The sequence below is a fragment of the Lutjanus erythropterus genome, chromosome 12, assembly GCF_056507025.1.
Source record: "Lutjanus erythropterus isolate fLutEry1 chromosome 12, fLutEry1.hap2, whole genome shotgun sequence".
Taxonomy (NCBI): domain Eukaryota; kingdom Metazoa; phylum Chordata; class Actinopteri; order Lutjaniformes; family Lutjanidae; genus Lutjanus; species Lutjanus erythropterus.
Window position 1 is genome coordinate 16084879 of NC_139328.1, and position 23923 is coordinate 16108801.

The window sequence follows — 23923 nt, forward strand, 5'->3', positions numbered from 1 at the left end:
TGATGGCGTGTTATCCTCGTTTTTCTGCCGCGTTTAAAGAGCCGATACTGTTACTGCCGGCTTGCTATGTGTAAAGGGAACCCTCACAGGTTACAACATACAGAGGCGAACGTTTCAGGGGGGAGTGTGAGGGGGAGTGTAATGTGTTTGGGGGGGGGGGGCAGAAAGGTGGGAGGCAGGCCGGAGGAGTGAGGGGTGATTTAAAGTGGTAGATTTGCAGTGAGACTGTAGATCATGGGAGCCTCTCAGACTGTCTGCACATACGGTGACAGTGTGGCACGGTGCTGAGTGGCTGTCGATCGAAGGACCTTCAGCGCGGCTGAATTCTCCACCGCTCTGCAAAACCCGGAGTCATTCCCTCGGTTCTATTTACCGCTTTGTACCTCGGTGTGGAGGCACTTGCAGTTAATTTCACCAGGCAGGAGTGAGTCTGATTTCGTTTCATAGAAGCTGAAAGGAACTTTATAATAACATAATGGCTAGTATCTCGGTGACAATGAAAGAGTCATTGTTGGTCAGAAATGAAGCATTGGCCTTACAGATAAGAGGTAATTTAGATGCTGTTGGGTGTGTGAGCCTAAAATCCTGATAATGACTCAAATGACAATGACATTGTGGCTCATTACAAAGACTGCTGATGACCTAGCAAGTTTGAAAACATGTAGGTATGCATGGTATGTTTTTTTTGTACCTGATGTCACATGTATTGTGTTATATTGTGTTAATTTTTTCCGTTGCTCAACCTGAGGCCAAGTGAGTATCTAAAGAAGTGGAGACTCGGGGGAGTAAAGCTTGCCAAAATTCACTGCGTGAAAAATCAAGCATTGACAAAAAGCCTCCAAAAATACCCCAAAACAAAATTTCTGAATACTGTAACTTTGGTTAGATTGTAATTAGCGTAAGTAGAGCAGCCACCAGTCCCTATGATGCATTACCTATGCAACTACCTCAAAGTAAATGTACTTCTCTGTGCTGTAAGGCTTTCACTGACTCACAAAGTGTTGATCAATAGCATTTCTGCAACTTGAGTGGTAGACAAATACATATTGAGTGTGTCTTACTTTACCCATAGGTTTCTTGAGGTGTGTTTTGCAACCTTGGTTTGGGGTCCCGTCACCAAAAGTTACAGGGACCATTTGCCTTTAGTACAGCATATTGATGAGCTCAGTTTCTCACAGCAGACACAGTGAACCAGCACCAAAAATATATTTATACATCAAAGTGCAAAGGCGCACATATTGACAAGTAGGTTTTGTTTTCATGAATTAAATTTCTGTATTACAGTCAGAGAAAATCTGTATTTGAAGCAGCTGTATGAGTGGGCAGTGATCTGTAGCATGTTCCAGAGGGCTGTTTGTAGAAAAGGGAGTGAGCCGGGTGAAGGGGTCAGAGATGATTTTCTCTGCCCTGTTAGCGGCTTGTTTGAGGTGCAATGACTGTAATGATAGGAACGAGAGGACAGTGTGTGGATGCTCTGGTGACAGCACACTCAAGTCTGTTTGGCTGATAAGTGATTTGAGCTACAATTTTCATTTTCTGAGCTCTGTTTTGTTTACTTTGTCATATGTCAAGTCAACCATTCAGAATGCTATTACCAAGTGTCTTCAATTATTATGTCAGTCCAAGGTAATCTACTTGTGAGTCATTTTCATATAGCAGGTTAATTTCAACTCAATTTTAATGAATGAATGAAACCTTTATCAAACTTTCAGCACTCCTAAGTAGGGCTTTGTATCATTCAAAACTTTACAATACCGGTACAGCCACTGATACCTTGGCTTTGATAGCAGTTCCTGAACAATATTTTTTTCGATACCAATTTTCTAAAATCCATTTTAACAAAAAGAAAATTACATTAGACATTAAGGTACAATTACTCACCTTAGGAAGAAGCTGCAGGGAGCAGCAGGAGAGGTTGTTTTTACTCAACCTGGATAACTGCACAAAAATGAAGAAACTGATGGAATATCTGTACAGTTTTGCATTATATTAAAAATATAAACATACAACTTTTTAGGAGTTGAAGTTTGGTATTGAATGACAAGGCATATTTTCGATGCTGAATAGTACTGAAGCAATTCAATACTTTATGGTACTGACTGTGGTACAAAGGTTGAAGTTGATACCCAGCCCTAAACATAAACATTGTTTAAAAAAGCATAATTTTTGGAAATATATAGCAATCATCAAGTATAAGACACCGCCAAATCCAGATCATGTGATCAGAGCTTGTTAAGCAGCTGAATGCTTTATGGGACAAAGGATGTGATGCTTCTTTTAGTCCGCATCCTGGGTGTGCTATACCTTCACTCTTCAGATAAAAAGATGTATTTTCAATTAGAAGCTTTTTTTTAATATACACAGTAACCAAGTAATATTTATTCAGCTGTCTCTGCATTTATATTAGCAAAGATTTACAGCAGCAGAAGACTTAAGAAAGAATGCACAACCTATTGCATCATGATCCAGGCCTACTGAAGCCTGTGTGAAAAGTGATGTGCAATAATTACAAGGTTGTTTTATAGGTAATGATGCTAGTGAGCATTTGTTCGATATGGTATGCATGATTTAGGACTCGCTTTATTCTAATATAATCTGCATGTCCTTGCTTTATCTTTTATGTCATTCTTCTCTTTTTGGGTAAAAGGATGTATATTATGACTATTATGGCCGGTGCAGAAATGAGAATGAGGCTTTTTCAAGGTGCTGAGGAGAATAAAGTGCAAAGGAAGAGTAGCACGGGAAAATAATTGGGTCATCTCGAACCAATGGGACATTAACGCGCCATTGGGCTTCTCTGACTGTCTTGCTGCCTCCTTCTTCATAAATTGCTATGAATCAGGACACCCCATAATACCGGGTGATTTAAGGCTAATTAAAGCTAAGCCTTTATAGGCCCCCACCCACTTCCCAAATGGACAGACAACTGTACCCGAGATGTTTGAAAATGCACCCGGCGTCTCCCAAACAACCTTCAAGGCACCAGCAATAGCTATAGTGATAACCAAAACATCATAGAAATGCACCCCTTTCCCGTCTTCCCGTCTTCCCCTCTTCCCGGTTTATGCAAATAGTCCTTAATAAAAGCATGCTCACTCAGGGGCCTCAGGTACAGGCAGGCAGGGGAAGGTCACATTGTAGGGGAAATTATTCTCTTCACGGCATGGTAATGAAAGCCTTTTTTTATCGAGCGGAGCCAGTGAGGTTCTTGTCCTCAGCTCTCTGCTGCACTTCTGGCCTGGACACTACCTGTGTTTATTTACTCTGTCCACAGCAGGACGGCCACTAGCTGCGGGACGGCCCTGACAAAGTGAACTAGTAACTAATTGCTTCTTGGGGTGCAGAGATGGCAGTTTGAACTTGTGAGGGATCTGGAGTTCAACCGGTCATATTTGCATTGCAGTTATAGGCTACTTAAATTATTTGTCACGTCCATTGACTGTAAATAAAGATGGACAACGCGTCTCCAGTTCCCCCCACTGTACAAAAATGAAGCCAAAATATCCAAAGTACAAGTGCTGCCATCTCACACTGGTGACATCATTTGGAGCCGGAGTCTGCGCAGTGATGACCGGTGTCAGAGCCGCGGTATCGAGGTTCCACCCATACAGCCAGCCATCAGAGCTCAGCTGTCAATCATGATGTGAAATCCCCTTTTATAACATAAAATATGGCATTAAAACTAAAATTACCAGAACAAGGAACACAAGGAACTACCTAAAATGGCAAAAACCACCACAGAAACCATCCCATTCTTGTGAACCTGGAGCACCTTCAGGGAATTTCTTCAAATTTAGCACAAATATTCACTAAGACTCTGTGATGAGCTGATTAAATATTTGTGGTCAAAGGTAAAGGTCACTGTGACTTCATCATCGTCCCATTTCTATGAACACGATATCTCGAGGGAATTTCTTCAAACTTGGTAAAAACTTCAGTTTGTACTCAAGGATGAACTGATTGGATTTTGGTGGTCAAAGGTCAAGGTCACTGAACACATTTTAGGCCATATCTCAATAATTCATTTGCTAATTATAACAAAATTACACAAAAATGTCTAGTAGGATAAAATCAGTGATCAGACATAGTAAAGTGAGAACTTCCACTTTGCCCAAAAATACACTAAATACCTTTTATTTAATCAAAGTCTTCACCATCTATATTTTGAGTTTGGATGGATCTGGATGTGTTGAAGTTATGCTTGTTTCATTTTCTCACACACATTTTCAAAAGTAAGCAATACCTAAGCCAACACTCTGATCCAGAGCAACGTGTTTTTAGATCGATGAGATCCTGAACAGTTTTCAGTTTTCAGACTCTAACCCTCCTAGCTGCCACTGACTTGGGGACTCTGTGCTTTCCGAACCTCTCACACATGATGAAGAGCGCCTCCCTGCCCAGAGTGGGAGAGGGGAAGGCGGGGTTCCATTTGGAGGTAGTGTGTTGCATTTGTGAATGATTTGTTGGGAACAGGGTTCACTATTTCAAAGGACCTGAAAGTATTGATCCTGTCCACGATAAGCTGACACCTCATGTATCGTCTGAAGTCGTCTCATCTCGAAAAGCTGTTCCAAGAAGTACTCTGCCTCAGGGAAAAAAAAAATCCTACCAGTACTGGGGAAAGAATATATAGACAAACCCCATGGAACAATGTGACCAGTTTGATAAAGGCAGTGTGGATAAGGTCGGATAACAAAAAGAATTTCAACTAAAGACCCGCTTACCAGCTTTGTTTGCTCAGTTGTCATGGAGATGGATCTTTTGACATGCAGGCTAACTTAATCCATAGCACTTTTAGGACTTTCTGTCCTAAAAGTTTAGTTAAGGGTTGCAAACTGTAAGCAATTCTCTTCATCAATCTTTTTTTTTTTTAAATCACTCATACCAAACATACCAGATGCATTTTTTTTTCTCTCAATCAAAGCTTTATTTCCACAGAAACATATTGCATATTCTCTGACAGTATTAAGGTTTTGTACAGGTGCTGGAAACGCTTGAGAAGAGTGAAAGTTTTTTCAAGGTTTGATTGATGTCAAGTGCTTGTATTTGTGATAAACTGCCTGAAATAAGAAATCTACCTGACTGAATAATTAGCTTTTTAGATAAAGAAATGAAATCTGATAATGATATCACAAAAAACATAATTTTTGGTTATTGATAGCATAATAAGAAGTGAAGTAATCATTTTGAGTATATGCATATACATGCTACAGCTGTAAGGTGCTGGAAAAAAAAATTGCTGAAAAGTATTTGGATATGGCTTGGAAAAAGGTGCAGGAACCCTGAGCATTGGGTAGCCTATGAAACATACAAAGACATAGAGGCCTACATATCAGACATATAATTGAAAATACCATGGACTGTGCTCATAGAAATAATTTTTACTACATTTCAGATCGTTATTTGATAGTAGTTCGATTAAATTTTACATGATTGATAAAATTCTTAACAACCACTTAATCATTGCTAATTATTTTTAGAGTGCAGCAAATGTATGATAATAGTATGAGGGAGCTGAAAAATTAAAAAGGGAAAAACACAGCACATTATAGCCACAGTGAAATTAAATTATGTTCAGAGCAGCTTTACTAAAGTAAACATACAAAAGGATGTACAGATTTCTCAAATCAGTCTATCTCAGTCTCTCCAAATGTAGTTCTTCCATCTACAAAGGTTAAACACTTTTTGTCTTAAAAGTGGTGTGGATAAAATCATATCTTCATATTTTGTGTAATACATTTGAAAGCTCTGGTAAAAATTAGTAAGTGGATAGTAAGTGAATATCAAGGTCAAGAATTAACTTTGGTGGTTAAAAAAAACTTTTTGGTTAAGGTATCGGTATATATGGAGTATTTGTGCCATCTGGTATAGATCTGATGTGTGCGTTTCACTATATAAGCCCTCTCACAATTCAAAGACTGATCGTTTTAAATATCTGTTTTATAAAGCATTTTATTTTCCCAGGACAGGTGGCACCTTTTGGTGACTAATTTCCAATGCAGAATCTGGATCTCTTTTCTTGAGCTGGAAGCCTTAGTTAATGGATGATGGTATGCCAAACACGTTTCCTACATCAGAGTAACCATATGTTTGTGCGCAGCCATTAATCTCAGGCTGGATGTTGACTGTTCCCGTTTTGCCCTGTCCTACCCAAGTTATTGTCCCCCGACTCTCACTTCCTGTTGTAATAACGGCGACTGACCACCACACAGATGGCTGTCAGCCAGGCGAGGGCAGCAGAAGGGCCCTGTCGACCCCTACACTCTCTCTCACACACACACACAAGCAACTGCACGCGCGCACACACTTCGACTGTCTTCCATACAATGACAAACGCCAACACACACAGAGCTGAGGGCGTCAGAGAGCGTCCTGGTCAATGACAAATTGCAGCCCAAGACAACAGGCCCCTGTGCAGCTCCCCTGAGGGACTCTTGAGATCTCTCACAGGGTGACCCAGTTCCATCACGTCTCCCCTTCTACCTCTCTCCTCTGCTGTTCCCTCTCCTCGGCTGCATCCACCCAGACCGTAGCGCCGGTTTTAAAGTTCAGTTGCAATAAGGAGATCCTCGCTTCAGTCTAAATATCGCTCTCCCTCTCACGGCAGATAAACCTGAGTTGTCTAAATGTTAACTCCCAGGTCAAGTTCTGCAGGCCAAGCCGGGTAGACTCTCCTCTTCTGTCTCCCGCTCGACAACCTACCTCAAGGGCCAGCACACAGTTTCTCTCTTACCCCCCCTCCGTCACTGCTAACATCACTTACCCAAGAGATAAAAAAAACAACAACTAGGATTTATTTCTTGCTTCTTAATTCACTCTTCTTTTTTTCTGCCTTTACAGCAAATAGCTTAACTGCAATGCAGCAGTGCCAGTATGGGGCATTAATATTAATGTCCGCCCATTTCGCCCAGCGTGGCAGGGAGCCTGTCAATCTAGACTTCTATTGGAGGGGCTCCTTACACCAGCAAACACCTGCCCAGCACTCAAAGTGCCTGCTTCTGACACTAGAAGGCGCCAGTCTGCTCCTATAGTGCAGCAGGCGTGCATTTATTGGCCAGTTCCTCTACATATAGGAGATATTCCCAGCCAATCCAGATTGCACAAATGTTCTATATTGCACCAATAGGAGGAAGAAACTGGGCACAAAAAGAACAAAGGCTTTATGTGGGACAATTGCCCTTGATTCTGGCGGAAACAGTTGTTGTTAAGAAAGAAAAACTGCATCCCTGTATTGTCTATCAGTCATACTTGAAAGAAAGCTAAAAGAGTGCTCTGTTTAACCACTGGGAATAAGTTTTATGTTATAGCTCCAGGCAAGAATCTGATGTGGCAAGGTCTTTTCTTGAATAATTTGCTTGTTTAAGTCTCAACTCCTTACCCAGTGGGAGCGCCATGGATGAAATTACTCAAAAGTCCCCCCTGAGATGGTAAATCTACAGTACGCAAGCAAATAATTCTTTGTAACAAAGGCGACACATTATGAATGTGAGATTAGGCAGAATGGGTGCGGTTGCTATCACATTTAAGCAGTGCTCCTCTGCATTAAGTGGTTGAAGATAGCTGCAAGCAATGCAGGTGTGTGTGTGTGTGTGTGTGTGTGTGTGTGTGTGTGTGTGTGTGTGTGTGTGTGTGTGTGTGTGTGTGTGTGTGTGTGTGTGTGTGTGTGTGTGTGTGTGTGTGTGTGTGTGTGTGTATATATATGTGTGTGCGCGTAAGCCTCTGTGCAATGAGAGGTAGAGAGAGTGAGGGAGCCTGGGATCAGTGTGCTGCGCTGTTCATCACTGCAGCAGTACACCAGCCCCGGATCTGTGTCCGTGCAGAGGTGCTGACTGCCTGCCCCCCTGCCTCTCTCTGCTTTCCTCAAGAGGGTGTGCTGATGATGCTCTCTTTCATTACTCCAGAAGGATGGAGACAAGCTGTAGGTTTAGCAAAAAACCCGCAGGGGAACCGGCCATCCTGATTACCTTCAGTCTGAAAGCCTGCCAGCATGTTGGTTTGCATTGCTTTCTTTTCTCTGTCTTAATAGTTAACAGTTTTCATTGATTGTGCGGGCAGGCTGTGGCCTTCCTGCTCTGTGCCGGAGCCCATTTCCTCCCTGTGCTGCTTCAGACCCTGTTTACCTTACTGTAAACACTCCAGCGTTCACATGGGGGCTGTTCAGCCATATCAAAGTCAGAGGAAAATCAGCTGCCTCCTTTTGTCGCAGTTCAAAGATATGCCCTGCATGATTATTCAGGGTTAATCAAGGTCACAAGTGTTCCCTCCAGCGTTGCTGCTTTAAAGCTTATTGAAGGTACATTGTGTACCTAACTACAGACAAGACACAAGAGCAGCTCTGGGATGAGGCTTTTAAGTGTCTTGCTTTATATTCTACAGTATTTACACAAATTAAAGAGCCTTTGTTGCTCATCACATATCCTCGGCTGATGCAGTGATCATACATTAAATTAGAGTCTAATTTCAGTACTCTCATGTACCATGTGCCTGGATGAATGCCCAGGGGTTAAAGCAAAAAGAGCAGGATGGAACTGCAGCAATTCATTGTTTAGCAATCATTTATTAGATTAGTCACTAACTTTTTTGATAGTTGATTAATTATTTTGAGTATTTTTTTAAATTAAAAAATTCTAATTTAGGCTTTTCAAATGTGAAAATTTTCTAATTTGATCCTCTGTAGCGCTGCAACGAGTAATCAATCAATCGATTATGAATAGAGTGTTAAATTAATCAGTTTAAGTAATTTTTGAGAAAAAAAGGGGCAAAAGTCTCTTATTTCAGCTTCTAAAATGTGAATATTGTCTGGTTTCTTTACTCCTCTGTGACATCATCTTGGGTTTTGTGAAACATTGATCAACATTTTTACAGATCAAACAACTAATTAATTAATGGAGAAAATAATTGTCAGATTAATCAACAGTGAAAATAATCATTACTTTAATTCCCACTTTTCTGTGACAATAAAGTATCTTTGGGTTGTGCATAAGGTTGCAAATGTGCATTTTCCTTAACCGAAAATGTTAACAATCAATGGACTGATTAATCATTAATAACTAGTAAGATACAGAACACACTTTATTTTATTTTCATTTTTCTCTTTTTCTCAGTTTAAGGTTCCTCATTGAATAAATGCCTCCACCAGACAAAACAATGTCAGATGAGGTGCATTTACTGCCATTTGTAGACCATCAACTAGTTATCGATTGATACATTTATAATCTATTAAATTCCTAATGGTGATTAATCATTTAATGACTAATCATTAACATCCCTAACTGTGGACAAAACAAGACATTTGAGGACCTCACCTTGGGCTTTGGCAAACACTGATCAAGATTTTTCACTACATTCTGATTTTATGTACCAAACAACTAATTGATTAATGGAGAAAATGATTGACAGATTATCAATTATGAAAAAAATCAGCCCGAGAGTAGGAAGACAGGTCAGGGGCAAAGAGATAGTAGTTGAGTTCAAATGCTAAAATAAAGATTTCATGATATGAAACCCAGCTGGTTTAGTAGAAGGGTCTTAATATGCATCTATTTATTTCTAATTACAACTATGTTATATCTGAAGTTGAATCTACCCCTCATGGAGCTTTTTTCTCGTTCTTGCCTGCAGTTTGTCTTTTTTTGTGATCTTTGGATTTAATAAGGAGTGTAAATGTGTGTTTCTGCCTCTTACTAGTAAAACAGACAAGTCTTATTTCTTCAGTGACGCTGTAGCCTCCTTCTTTATCCCTACTCTGACACTGTGACTCCTTCTTAGCCTTCCTCTTGAACAGTCGTCTTTGCAGTCTCGTCTCTCTGTGCCACACATCCTCTAAATGACCTTCAGTGGCACAGAACTGACTGGCTCTTTTCACCACACCAAGCCACCTCTGTTAAACAGCGCTGTTTAAACAATGGATTTTTTTTTCTCCCTTCCCGCCCTGTCTGTTTCTTCCCCAGGAGGAGACCTGAGTGAATGCAGCTAAATCTTGTGTAATTACCATTTTGCCTCCCAATGATAGGCGCTTTTGCGCATCATCAAGGGAAAAGTGGCTTCCCTTTTTAACAGAGGAGATGGTAGGGGGACGGGTACTCTAAAATAACACACAGCACTTGTACCGCTCAAAGCTTGATGTAAATAACACTCTGCTTTGGAAAGCAACTCCTCCTAAGTTGATTTAGTATTCTTGTCCCCATGTGTGAAAATGGGATATGCTCTGCTGTAAAAAAAAATGTATTGGAATATGCTGTGTACCAGCAGTACAGACACTCTGATGTGTTTGCTTTTGTCTAGCCATAAGCTATCGTACAGTGCATGAGACAGTCAGTCACAGATTGATAAATTTTGGCAGTTTACATCACAAACTATCAAATTGACTGTACTGTTTGTACTTTCTTGGGCTTTTTCTGTCATGCTTCCCAGCTCACACATATTCAAACACTGTTATCCCTGTCTGCTCTCTGTGCAGTGCCATGCGTGTGCTGCTGTCCAAACTGCCGAGGCCTTGGATTGTAGACGAGAAGAAGGACGACGGTTACACCGCACTGCACTTGGCTGCCCTCAACAACCACGTGGAGGTAGCTGAGCTGCTAGTGCACCAGGTAACAACACAACAGCATCCGCACACACATTTTAATACATGCTTAAGAGTTATAATGGTTTTGTATTTGTTATTGTTTTTAATTTCATTTTTAATTCAGTCAGTTTTTGTTTGTTTCTAAAGTCTAGTTTTTATTTTTATTTCAGTTAATTAAAATGTTTTTTTCACAACTAATTTTAGTTTAAGTCAACTTTGAATTCACTATAATAACCTTGATGATTTATCGTTTTAACTGACAAAAAAGTGCAGTTATAGATATTCTTTCAAGTGCCTTTTTACACTCAACAAAATGCCCATTAACGCCCACCAATGTCTGGCGTTTGTCTTCGATGGAAAATGGCACAATCGTCATTCATTCTCAGGGCAGTAGTCTCTGGAGTACTCACAAGTATTTACAGTATTTGCGTTTTTCTGGCATGATGCTATGAAGTTTTGTTGCCACCACCAGTAAATTAATTATAATAATAATAAACTTTATTTATATTGCACCTTTCACACAAACATGCAGCTCAAATGTGATGGAGAAGGAGGTAGAGAGAGAGAAGGGATGACATGGAGCAAATGGGCCGCTGTTGAACCAGCAGCCCGGCCGCTGCAGAGGGCTGATAGTGTCAGTACATGGGGTGTATGCTCTACCAGCTTAGCTACAAAGATGCCGCAGAGTTGAGTTTAAAAGAGAGACTGAACTTAAAAATATAAAAAGTAACCACTGACACTGGCCTCCATGCTACTCTCTACTTCTTACTAACCCTGTTTTCCGGCACATTTGTGACAACAAATGTGACACATCAGGAAAAAAAAACAGAAAAGCAAACTCGTCTACTGGAAATGGAAAAGGAGTCAATTGCTTGTTTTTAGCAGGTATATCCATGTTTAAAAATTTTGGCCTAAAATGGTGCAAGAGACCCAAAGCATCCCATAGCACGACTGCATCAGCTCAGCCTGCACTCCTGGCTTTCCTGACTGCAAACCATTAAGAGCAGCTTCCACTGCACTCCCTGCAGCCAGCAAGCTGTAGACCACTTGAAGCTGCTATAACTGCCATTTTTTTATTGAATCCATACGGTTCACAGGGCCTCCAGGGGTATTCTTTAGTGCTGTTGGGCCCTCATATCCTCCTCCTCTTCTTGCAATCATAGCTTCGTGCTCTTTTTCCCTTCTGAGATTGCAGGTTTAACTCCCTGAAGCCTGAAACATACAGGAGTTTACAGCAAAAAAGTCACCTGACCTGAAGCGGGAAGTGGGTTAATTAGGATATGGTGCAAGGCAGCAACGTTGCTGCAACATTCCAACGCATGAACGCCTGCTGTGCCAGCTACCTTTCAGCGGGGACGGCCTTTTTCCCAAGTCCCTGCAATGGGCTGGTTCGCAGTGATGGCTCAGCTTTCTATTCAGAAATTGCAGCACACTACAAGGTGCACTGCAGATTCCCTGCCAGCCAGCCAGCCAGTCAGTCAGTCTTATTACTTGGGGATTTCACACACTGCCTGATCACAATGCTTATCTTCCCTCCACATCTCCTCAGCTGAGGTGTTCGCAATTGGAAATGACAATCACATGCAGCGTTATTGTTGGATGCGGTTTTTTTTTGCAACCCCCTCGGTGATACTTTGTTGGTCGGCGGGGTTGAAGGGAGGAAGGTTCAGTCATGGCACATAAAGCCAGAACAGTTGTTACAATCTTTCATGTGCTGAACAGTTATTTTACTTTTTTTTTTTACTCAGTGATTCTCTTTTTTTCTCTGTTCATTTATCACTTGTCTGTCATCTGTACATGCATATATCTATGTGTGATTTGTTATGGTTGGGTGTTAGTGTATGCACAAATGTTAATTGTGTGTTTGCTCTTCTCATGTTCCCTTCTCCCAGGGCAATGCCAGCTTAGACATCCAGAACGTCAACCAGCAGACAGCATTACATCTGGCAGTGGAGCGTCAGCATACCCAGATAGTCCGGGTTAGTGGGTCCTCTTCTTTCTTCTCCTCCTTTGTTTCATTTTTTCTCCTCCTTCCCTCTCTCTTTTCCACTACAAACTGATGATCGTGTCTCTAGTTATCTCTCTATCAGTCCCTCATTCTGTACTTTACCCAAAAGGGAGCAGAATGACATCAGTGCAGTGGCCCCACATTTAATTTACACTAGAGGATGTCCTGCAGTTGAATGAGATCCTACTTCAGATTGATGCTGTGTAGGGAAAATGCTCTCTGAGGCTGCTTAGAGTCATTTGGCGTAGTCTTGGATTGAGATTGCCACGTTGCCATCTTGTGGACTCAAGAAAAAATGCACTCCATAATTGGGGAACACAGCACTGAGGCAGCGCATTGTAAGCCTTATAAATCAGCACAGTGGCATTTGCATTGTAGCATAAAGTTGTTTTATGGTTGTTGCTGCCTGTTTGTGTGACTGTTTATATGTTTTTTTTTTGTTCAACAGCTGCTGGTGCGGGCAGAGGCCAAGCTTGACGTGCAGGACAAGGACGGGGACACACCGCTTCACGAGGCACTGCGTCACCACACGCTGTCCCAATTGCGACAACTTCAAGATATGCAGGACGTCAGCAAAGTCGAGCCCTGGGAACCCTCCAAGAACACAGTACATATACATCTATTATTAACCTCGCTGTTCCTCCAGGAGTACAGTCATTTACTAAGGTCAAGGTTCCTTAAGGCATCATAAGGCAACTCAGTTTTAAGGTGCTCATTCGTAAAAATGAAACAGCAGCCAAGAGATGCATTTATCAACAGGAAAACGATTGATTCAGTGATTCAACTAAACATCTCCAAATGTATTTGCCTAGAAAATGCACACACCACTTCATTTTAAAAGAACTTCAGGCTACCTGCCGTTTCTCTGCTGCCACTCGTGCCTCTTTAAAACGCTCAGTTTAAAAACTTGTTTCATTCATATTCTGTACCAGTTTTTTCCTACTGAGGGACTCTTGAGTCTCACCCTGTATAAATTGGGCAAGTCACCAGTGTATTGCAGGGGTGATGCACCTACAAACATATTCACACCAAGGGACAGTTTGTGCCACTTTTACACACCAGCCCTGTGTGCGACAGAGAATAATGCACCTGCTGTAACTTGCTGTAACATGTACACTGGAGATTTTGTTTGCATCTGAGATTTAAAAACAGTACTCGTGATTGAGAGGGCAAGAAGTTATTGCCAAGAGCTACCAAGGTTCTAGTAATCCTGTAATTACTCTGTAGTAATAGGGAATGCCATATTATATCATTCATGATATAATTTCTAATATATTTATTGATTTTTTTTTATGTTGTGCTGTTGGCAATATTGTGACTTGTTGATGTAATGATGTCAAACAATGTGCACAGCAACAGCAAGTATGTCTGAAAGTGAAAGTAGCAGAACTATCTGCTGCAATGTGGAGATAGTTTTCAAAAAGGGGAGCAACTTCAGTAGTGTTGAAGTGGTTACAAGAGATCAGATGCACAACATACCATTGTAATATGCAAAAACTGTAAGAAAACTGACAACAAAAGGGGCAATACAACAAACTTACTTCACCACCTTAAGCACAAGCACCTGGTTGAGTACAAGGAGGAGGAGGATCCTGCAGGTGAAGCTCACCAGCTCTTCTGAGTTCTAAACCAACCAGGATATTTTTCAATGTTTTCTATACATAATCAAGAATATCCTTATCGCAAAAATACACTGAAATATCATGATATTATTTTAGTTCCATATCACACACTCTTTTGTGGTAACCATATAGTGACAGAAGCCCATGGTTATCTTGTCAGAGGTTAACAGAGAGAGATGTTTTTGACTAACAGCACTGAATTGATTTGATTGATTAAACATATTAGATAGGCCCCAATTTTATAGGAGCTGTATGTCGTATCAGCTGTGAAAAAATACCGACATTCCCATAGAAAATCCATTTAAACATGGAGAGTATGCACAAACCATAGTCACTCAGAAAAATAGTTTTTTGTTTTTTTTTTAAGTTTAGAGTCGAGTGAGCAGTCACTTTCATAAATATTTGGCATGCTTGGTCCATTTAATGCCTGCACAACCATTGAAAGGGAATGTTCTTAAGCTTATTTTCTTTATTAAACAGAAGAATACAACTGATATTCTTTTGAATCCAAGTTTCTCTCTTTTACTGAACTAAGACGTCATAATTGCCTTGTTACCTCATTGTAAAACACAGTTCATTCAAACTCGACAGAAAAACAAAATGACTTTCACCAAAACCATCTTTGTTAGTCTTACCACTGCTACAAGAATCACCAACCCTGTTTTGGATGGAATAAATACTTAATTCACCACATTAGATGTGAAAGTAGTCTGGCTCTACAGGCTGTTGTCCTCTCACTCTTCCTCTGTACTTTACTGCTGATTGAGAGTGCATCACAGAGTAGCAGTTCTCTGTCTGCAGAGCGTTAAATTACCAAAATAAAACCCCAGATCTCCCTAATAAACAACCAGTGGTGGACTGTAAATAAATAAATGTATTTTATGCATGTATTTCTATCAGATGCTACAGGCCTGTAGTTTAGCTATACTCAAACTTTTTGATGGCAGTCAGCAAGCTGAACTGCTGTACTCTAGGTATTATTCTGCAGGACCTGTATACACACCTGTTTGAAGATCAGTAGGTGAACCAATTGCCCGATGTGTGAAAAATGATGACAGGTCACATTTAGACAGGAAGCTGCATCACTGGACAGCCCAGTCTGCATCGACCCATCACTCAGACAGCAGCCCCACACTTGCACGGAGCAGTCAACCAGCTCGCTGCCACCTCTTGCCCAGCCTGAATGAGCTCGTCCTTCTGTAGAGGCCAACAGGGGCATGTCAGACGGGAACCCTCTTCATGTTAACACCACATCACTAATCCCTACAGGGGGATGAGTTTAAGGCTACAGGGCCTAGACTTTCCTTACCTGTCACCTTCTGTCTTCTTCCTACTTCTATCTCTTCTCCTCCGCCTCCTCTCTTCTCTCCCCCTTGCTGCCCTCGTCGGTTCCCCAGCAGAGGAGCGGAACAGACAGACAGCAGGCCTAATTGAGATATGTGCAGTTGGGTCACTCTCCCATAGCTCCCCCCTCTCTTCAAGATGAGAATTGAATTAGCCGGCCCGATGGCTCCATCAGCAGAGATGTAAAAGCTACTGGTTGAAGACAATCAGACATGGAAGGCCCAAATTGCTAGAGAGAGAGAGGGGGGGAGAGAGAGCGAGAGGTTTTGAGTTAGGGTAGACTCAGCAAGGCAGGAGAGAGAGGCGGGACAGTTAATGGGATTTCGGGCAGGGGTGAGGGGGTTACACTGCCTGACAGCCATCTTAAGGCATGTCTTTGATTGGCTAATTAGTGGTGATCTGATGGTAGTTTGAATCTCTGAATCTGAATAATATTAAAATCAGGAGTCCCTGTTCTTTTGAAGCCCTTTTTACACTGGAAAGGGAATTCTCTTGACATCTGGTAGACACGCACACATCAACAACATCAGTTTTTATTTGCCCCTGTACAGATTGTTTTATTTATTAGCAGTTATCAAATAACGACAGACTAAAGTTCATTTTCATGATTAATGTACATCTGCAATGGTTATTATTATCACAAAATAGTCAAAAGAAAATGCCCGTTCCAGTTTTTTAAGTCCAAACTGATGTTTTTAAATGTCTCATTTTGTTGGTCCATAACCTAAAGATATTCAGTTCACTGTAGTAATAAAGTAAAGAAAAGCAGGAGGTCTCCATATGTGAGAGGCTGAAAAAGACATTTCTGCCATTTTGCATATAAAATTACATTAACAGTTAGTCAGTAATCAAAATGGTTTATTAGTTCTTGGTCGGGGCAAGTTAGTTGCTAGATTTACCAGCCCAACATGGCATTTTACTTGCTTCTGGGTTGAGCCCTGCTTTTAAAAACTTCTCTCTGTCTGCTGTCCTGCACACACGAGTTGAGTCTCGGCTTTCTAGCACACATCAGACACGTTTGCCTTTGTTTGTTTTTTTTCTACTTGCAATGGAAAAGGATCAGTCACCTATTTTAGCAAGTTTAGCTGTGTTTAAAAAACCTGCATATACTCACATATTTTGGTGTAAAAACTGAATTACTCGGCAGAATGATGGTTTAAGTGCCGGTGTGTAAGGTGGAGACAAGACACCGTTTCCACTGTGTTCAATCTTTTGTGTCAGAAGTCAAAAGCCTGATGTGCCTCTGATTATTTCTATTTTTGTGTGTCTGTCTATGTGCAGTTAATCATGGGCTTGGGCACCCAGGGGGCAGAGAAGAAGAGTGCAGCATCCATCGCCTGCTTCCTGGCAGCTAACGGAGCCGACCTGACCATTCGTAACAAGAAGGGCCAGTCCCCTCTAGACCTGTGTCCTGACCCCAGCCTCTGCAAGGCTCTGGCCAAATGCCACAAAGAGAAGAGCAGGTAAACATCCCTTAAAGAAATAGTTTTGACATTTTGGGAAATAACACCTATTGGCTTTCTTGCCAAGAGTTAGATGGGAAGATCAATACCACTCTCATGTCTGTCTGTTAAATATGAAGCTGGAGCCTGGAGACAGATAGCTTAGCTTTAGCCTAAAGCCTGGAAACAGGAGGAAACAGCTAGTGTACTGTTTTGTAGTGGACAAAATGAATGTAATGCGATGCCTGAACTGCCCAAAGGTAACAGCAAAAAGTAGTCTTCACTAAGTTTTTATCAGGCTTTGTCTGGTCATTTCAGACGCACAGGCAGGAACAGAGTGTTGGAAGCAGAGGCTTCATTAGATTTTCTTGTTGTCTGTCATTTTGTTGTAATGAAATTTAAATCAAAATCTATTATGTGTAATTTTGATTTATCTTTAATCATAATGAGACTTTGCTCGTTTAATAGCATTTAATTTTTGAAAAACAACTCAATCACAATTACATTTAATTTACAGAACAAAGGGCATGAAAAGAAAAGTTGAATGGAGACACCTGTTTGTTTATCAGCCAGCAGCTGCGCTTTGTGTTGTCAGCAGACGTCCACTTTTAACCATAGTGACCATAGTTTTAGCCACTTGTCCTTCATCCTCCACCGTATCAGTCCCTCTTCATTTGGCAACTTTTCAGACCCTCTTAGTGACTTTTCTATTTCTAAAATCCAAGTAGCAATAAATTTAGCAACACATTCAGACCTGTCCTCCTGCACCGTGCTGCAGGCAGTCAGGTGTGGCCTGTGGGACAGGCAGCTTCTCTCTCACTCTTTGAGATATCTGGGTATGTAAATATTTCATTTGACCTTCTCCCTCAGTTCATGGACTTTTTCAAAACTTTTTTCCTTGAAATATATGATACATTGACCAAAGATTTATCTTTTGTATGGCTTAAGGTTATCTCTCCTTCCGTGCGACCACCACACCCACTTGTTACCGTAGATCACTCTGTGTTTTAATCTGTCAAAATGATGAAATGGCCTTCAGATCTTTCAATCATTGTTTAAAAAACAAGAAATCAAGTCAATGACAGAAAATTTTATGCTGATGCAATGTCTGGTTGGAAGGAATTTGATCTGAATGTTGTAAAGTGGGCGTGTAATAACCCGCACCATAGCATACCATGCTGTTTGCTAGCTCGCTAATTAGTTCTTGAAGATTGTAGATAGATGGGTAGCCGTCAGGATATTATTGGTTCCAGCCTACATAAGCACGTCATATTTTATTTTACAGAAGAAAGAATGGATTTTATTTGGCATATAATATCACTGGAGTTATAATCTAAAAGGGTTAAAGGGCATTTTAATTTCATCTTGCCTTGAAACAAGTAGAAAACCTTTGTTAGACATGGACATAAAAAGGTGAACTTACAGGAATGTGTTTGGTTTTTAAGTATACTGAAGCACTCACAGCGACTGAACAGCTGAAAGAGAAAAAGGAAGAAAGCACCATTTCCAGAAAATCAATGATTTCCTGTCTTTGCTAAAAATGTTTCATGTAGGGAAACACGTTTCCCTTTTCTCACCTTTTCCTCCTCCTGCTCCGTTTTTTGTCTCCATCTGTCTCCCCCTATTTTCTTTGTTCTCCGTCAGCCTCTCTTGTTTGTAATCTCTTCTGCTCTCACACACACGCTGTGGTTTTATTTTCAATGTTCCAGTGGCCAGGTGGGCACACGCAGCCCGTCTCTGAACAGCAACATCGAGTCACTGGAGGAGTGTATGGTGTGTTCAGACATGAAGAGAGACACTCTGTTCGGGCCCTGCGGACACATCGCCACCTGCTCCCTCTGCTCGCCTCGTGTCAAAAAGTGTCTCATCTGCAAGGATCAGGTCCAGTCAAGAACCAAGGTATCTGGCACACTGCTACTACTGTCTGTCCCATGCAGAAACAAACTCATGAAGGAGAGGGGACAGACACTTATATTTCCCTTTATGTTGTTTAATCTGTCTCTCCACAGATCGAGGAGTGCGTAGTCTGTTCTGACAAAAAGGCAGCTGTGTTGTTTCAGCCCTGCGGTCACATGTGCGCTTGTGAGAGTAAGTTACACATATTTCAGCATCATAAATTTGATATTTTCACCAAGGAAACTGAAAAAGAAGGAAGGGTTATTGCATCATAAACCAACATTATGTTCTTTAATTGGTGCCAGACTTGCATACCCATTACCCAACATATCCATGTCGTATGACATCTGAAGAAGAAATGGCTCGACCAAATGAAAAAACACTCTTCAAAGAATGGCATACTGACTGACTTTTCTAAATCTGCACATTTGTTTCTCTAAATAGTGTCCAAAGATCATTATAGGGCTCATGGTGAATCAAATCAAAGTGATCATCATGCAAATTTAAAAAAAAATTGCCTGTGAAGTGAAAATATTGTTATCAAAATCTGTATCATTACTTTTATCTTATTTCAATCTTGTCTGCTGGCATGATCGACAGGGCTAATGATAGCTAGGTTATTGGAATAACCTCTGATTATTTATTGTGCATTACTAGGCTATTAACCAACCATTAACTATAAAACAACGGGCATACTGTATATTTCATGGCTATTTGACACTAACTTAAAACAACAAACTTGATCGCTGGTGCCCTGTTGCAGCTTTACTACACCGGAGCTTTAATCAGGCCTCAAAAGTTGAGCCCGACGAGGCCCAAGCCTGACAAAATTCTGTCCGAAACTGACCTGAACCCGATCCTCATTAGCACATTTCAGCCTGAACCCGATAACAGCCCGACATTTTTGTTAACAAGCTTCCCTCAGTGCATCACACGACAGGTCGTGCTGCACTGCCTGACCTGCAAGACTGCAACAGACCTGACTGAGACGGCGCTTTGCTTACAGTGAACACGCGTAATACAAAACAATAATATTTAGACCAAACAGTAGGAGTTGGCAGTGACAGCGACAGTACATTGGGGGTAATAGGAATTGGCAATGAATAAATTTGGGAGAAAATGAAAAAATATATATAATAATAATAATAATGATAATAATAATACAGCCCAAAGCCGACATGAGCCTGTGAAATATGTAGGAAATAAGGCTCGACCTGACCCCAACTCGTCTTAAGTACATATGTGTAAGAAGCTCCAGTCTGGTGTAAATCTAGCCTGACATTAACATAACTCACATGCAAATAAATTATTGAATTAGCATACAAATCAAATAAAATGTACCTTGAAAACAGATGAAAATTAGCTAAATAAAAACACACCAAAAATATCAGATCAGTAACCTGTGAAACTGAGAGGGGAGTGTGGCACCAGTGATGTAATGACCCTTACTTGATTTGCACCAAAATATTGTCCTCTGTCTGAATAAAAAATGTACTGTATGCAGAATAAACTGCATCCAGTGCATCCAGGTGTGAACAGTATGTTTTCTGATGTCTGCAGACTGTGCCAGCCTCATGAAGAAGTGCGTACAGTGCCGGGCTGTGGTGGAACGCCGCACCCCCTTTGTTCTTTGCTGTGGAGGGAAAGGTATGGAGGATGATGCCGCTGATGATGATGATGATGATGATGATGATGACCTTAGTGAGTGAATCTTCCACACATTCCCTTTTAATTCACTACCCTTTTTTCCTTTTTTTCTTTCCTTCTTCTTTCTTAGTTTCCACTAAAATATTTACTTTAGCACTTTTTATATTTTGCTTTGTTGCTGCCTTGCTTATGCATTTTATCCTTTTGTTTGCCTCACTGATACATTGCTTTTTCATCTTAGTAGTCATATTAGAAATTTACAAATATAAAGGGATAATTTGGATTATTTTAAGTGGATTTGTATGAGGTATTTATTCATAGTCAGGGTACTACTTACAGTAGATGGCAGTCAGCATGCTCCCAATTTGTAGAAGCAGCAGAAGTACTGTTGTAGGAAGCTAAGCAATGAACTGCTGGCTTTTAGCCACCACAAACAAACTAACCAATCAAGGCAGCTGTAGCAGTAATTCTTATATTCTGTTTTTGTCAATTTGTCTGGTGGTTTTGGAGAAAGCAAGACAACAGCTTATATACTGGCAATTATCTGTGGGAAAAGGCTGTCTGATGGCACGATAAAATAGTGGAAATATTCTGACTAAAGCTTACACTGAAAATGATATTGTTTCTTTTTTTAGGTGAGTCTTTTTTTAAGTGGCTAAAATATGTTTTGCCGTTGACCCTGTCCGCAGCAGTATATTGTTAGCTTCCATGCTGGTGCTTCTCTCTGCTTCTCCAAACTTAAGAGCACATAGACGACCATTTACTGTAGGTAACACACTGGCTATGGATAAGTGCCTCATACAGCCTCTCTTCAAATAATCTGAACTATCCCTTTTAAGCAGACGTTTCGCTTGAATCACTCAATCGTATTTCCAGACTCATTTCCACTATTAGCTCTGGCATGTTTTAATCACTGCATCCATTTTTGTCATATCATCTGTACTAGCTTCTATTTAGGGATTGGCTGAAATGGACGGTGGCTTCACAAATGCTTGGCTGCCTTGTCTGAAATTCGCCACATACTGTAGATCTTCCAAAGAGAAATTATTTTCTTTCAAACCATAACCTTTTCATACGTAGTATCTCAGAAGCCATTTTTAGACTGAGTTTTGCTGACCTGCACTGAATAATACAATAATGTCAGAATACAGAGGAAACCTGATTACCTTATTCATGTTTCTGTGGCCTCTAAACGTTTGACTAATCACAGTCGCATAAAATTGAGAGAACTTATTTGTAAGCATATGCTAAACATCCTGTATAATGATATATGCATATTAATACCCACATGAATGTGAAAAGAACTGAATTATATTACCTCCTTCGTAGAGAAATTATAATAAATAGGATGCAAAACAGTTTTGGTATCATAAAATATGTTTGATGGAATTTAATTACAAAACATGCTTGTTATGTATTCTATCAGTGTTGCCCAAAATACGGGCACTGTCCAATCATCAGTGAAGTAATGTAGTTTGTGGATTTATTTATTTTTGGTTGCATTCACAATCCATCTCCTTGTCTCAGAGTTGAACACAGTTTTTTATTGCCCACATCCTCTTTTGAGTGGTGCATCTCACTAGAGGTTATACCTACTGTGTTTTCCACGTTTTATTTTGAGTTAAAAGGGAAACTGTTGCAAGTTCACTAACTTCATGTGTTAATTATTTAACGTTTCTTCACGTGTCAGCTTGTTGGCATGCAAGTCTTAGCTGCCGTCGTTACCGGACGTGCAGAAGCGGACCCAAACACACAGACACTCATGCAAGGGGCAGCATTGGTTGTTTATCTCCTCTCCCTTCATCCCAGTAACACCGACTGTCGATGTCTGTTACAAAAGCAAATCTAGTGCACGAAATTCATCTGTCACTTTGATTATTCTGACTCCCTACTTAGTATTTGTGGATGTAATGTGCCTTTAACAGGTGTTAGACTCATGCTTTAGCATTGGCTGATGGCAGGAGAAAGAATCACTCGCCGCTATGCATTTTAACTATTAATTCTATATAGAATAGACTCTTATTTCCCTTTCTTTTCCCTGATCACTGTTTCCAACTTGCTAGCTTTCTCTTTAAATTCTCTCTCTGGACCTCCCTCAGAGGCTGTAGTGAGTAGTTTTTGGTCCTCAGGCCAACTGTTGTTGAGCTGGTGAGGACGGCTCCTGCTATAACAATGTGACTGGTTATTCCCAGCAGGGAGCTCTAACACTATGGCAGGGGGATCGCAGGATCTTCTCCAGCCCAACAATCTGGCACTAAGTTGGTGTAAGTATACCTCTATGATCCCCTCCCTTATCAGACCCTTATTTTTCAAGGGCTCCCCCACAGTGCTGCCCTGGGCCCTATCCCCTCCCATTAAACCCCCTCCCTTTCTCTTGCAGCAATGCACACACACCCTAAACAGTATATGCTGATATAGTACATATGTGATGCCAAGGATCACACTGGTGCTCACTGTTTGTGGCAGATGTTTGCCAGTCTTCAATGGAGTCCCCAGCAGGGCCTCAGTCCAGCCAAATAATATATTCAGGCAGTTTCACACAGGTATCATTATACCACGCATCCTGTGGCTCTTACGATGCCAATAGCACAGTGTGATGTTTTGTTCTGTGCCAGTTTTTATTTTAAATAATTGCAACAAAGTATGCATTTCTCAATACAAGTCATTTAAAAGTGAAAGTAATGCCAACACAGAGTGCTAGAGCTGCCAAACGTAATAAAATTGAGAGTGCATGTGTTTGTGATCCATGCTTGTTTCACAGTGGCAGTGTCTGTGTGGCTGCATTTCTGTTTAATTGGCAGTATAGTTTATCTTTATGAGGAGGAGGTGAGGTTTGATGTGGCCAATGGTGCAAACTGTTAATTTGTTTAGTCTCTAGGTCGGTAAATGAATTCCCTTTTATCCTCAATGTGCCTTTGTGTTGTTGTTGTGTCCAAGCAGCGAGCGGAAACATCCCAGCCCTGCAGAGAGACAAAGACAACACCAACGTCAATGCTGATGTACAGAAGCTACAGCAGCAGCTACAGGACATCAAGGAACAGGTGAGCCCAAACTTCACGCGTGTGAAATCCACACCTGAGGTACAGTGACAGTGAAGACATGGTTGCAGCAGGCTTTGAGTGAGGGTAGAGGTATACTTGCTTTTTAACCATGCGTTCACTTAGATGTTGGTCAGTGTAGGGAACAGAACTGTTCACATACTTATACTTTGCGCGTTACTGGAGAATTCCAGTAGAGGGCACAACTCAGACTGTACAGAACTTACAGCTTTCGATGTTGTACACCAACCTAAAACAGCGGTGGACCCCAGAGCACCATGTAGTGGGCAACAGAGGCAATGGTACTGCCAATGGTTGAATAAAATGTAAAAACAAATTAGTTTCTTTGTAATTTACAA

At 40.9% G+C, this 23923-nt stretch overlaps 1 protein-coding gene across 5 annotated transcripts in view; it reads left to right on the forward strand.

Annotated features, from left to right (window-relative positions):
• Window positions 1–23923, forward strand: part of mib1 (MIB E3 ubiquitin protein ligase 1) — an 81220-nt gene that overhangs the window by 53740 nt on the left and 3557 nt on the right. The window contains exons 13-21 of one of the 5 annotated variants that reach the window (XM_084733008.1): window positions 10460–10592; window positions 12460–12546; window positions 13024–13182; window positions 16823–17004; window positions 18693–18882; window positions 18993–19071; window positions 20440–20580; window positions 22719–22790; window positions 23467–23567. In XM_084733008.1, the coding sequence (XP_084589134.1) occupies window positions 10460–10592; window positions 12460–12546; window positions 13024–13182; window positions 16823–17004; window positions 18693–18882; window positions 18993–19071; window positions 20440–20580; window positions 22719–22790; window positions 23467–23567 (1144 nt within the window). The remainder of the gene's footprint in view (window positions 1–10459; window positions 10593–12459; window positions 12547–13023; window positions 13183–16822; window positions 17005–18692; window positions 18883–18992; window positions 19072–20439; window positions 20581–22718; window positions 22791–23466; window positions 23568–23923) is intronic. The other 4 variants (XM_084733009.1, XM_084733010.1, XM_084733011.1 and 1 more) reach the window with 4 other exon arrangements.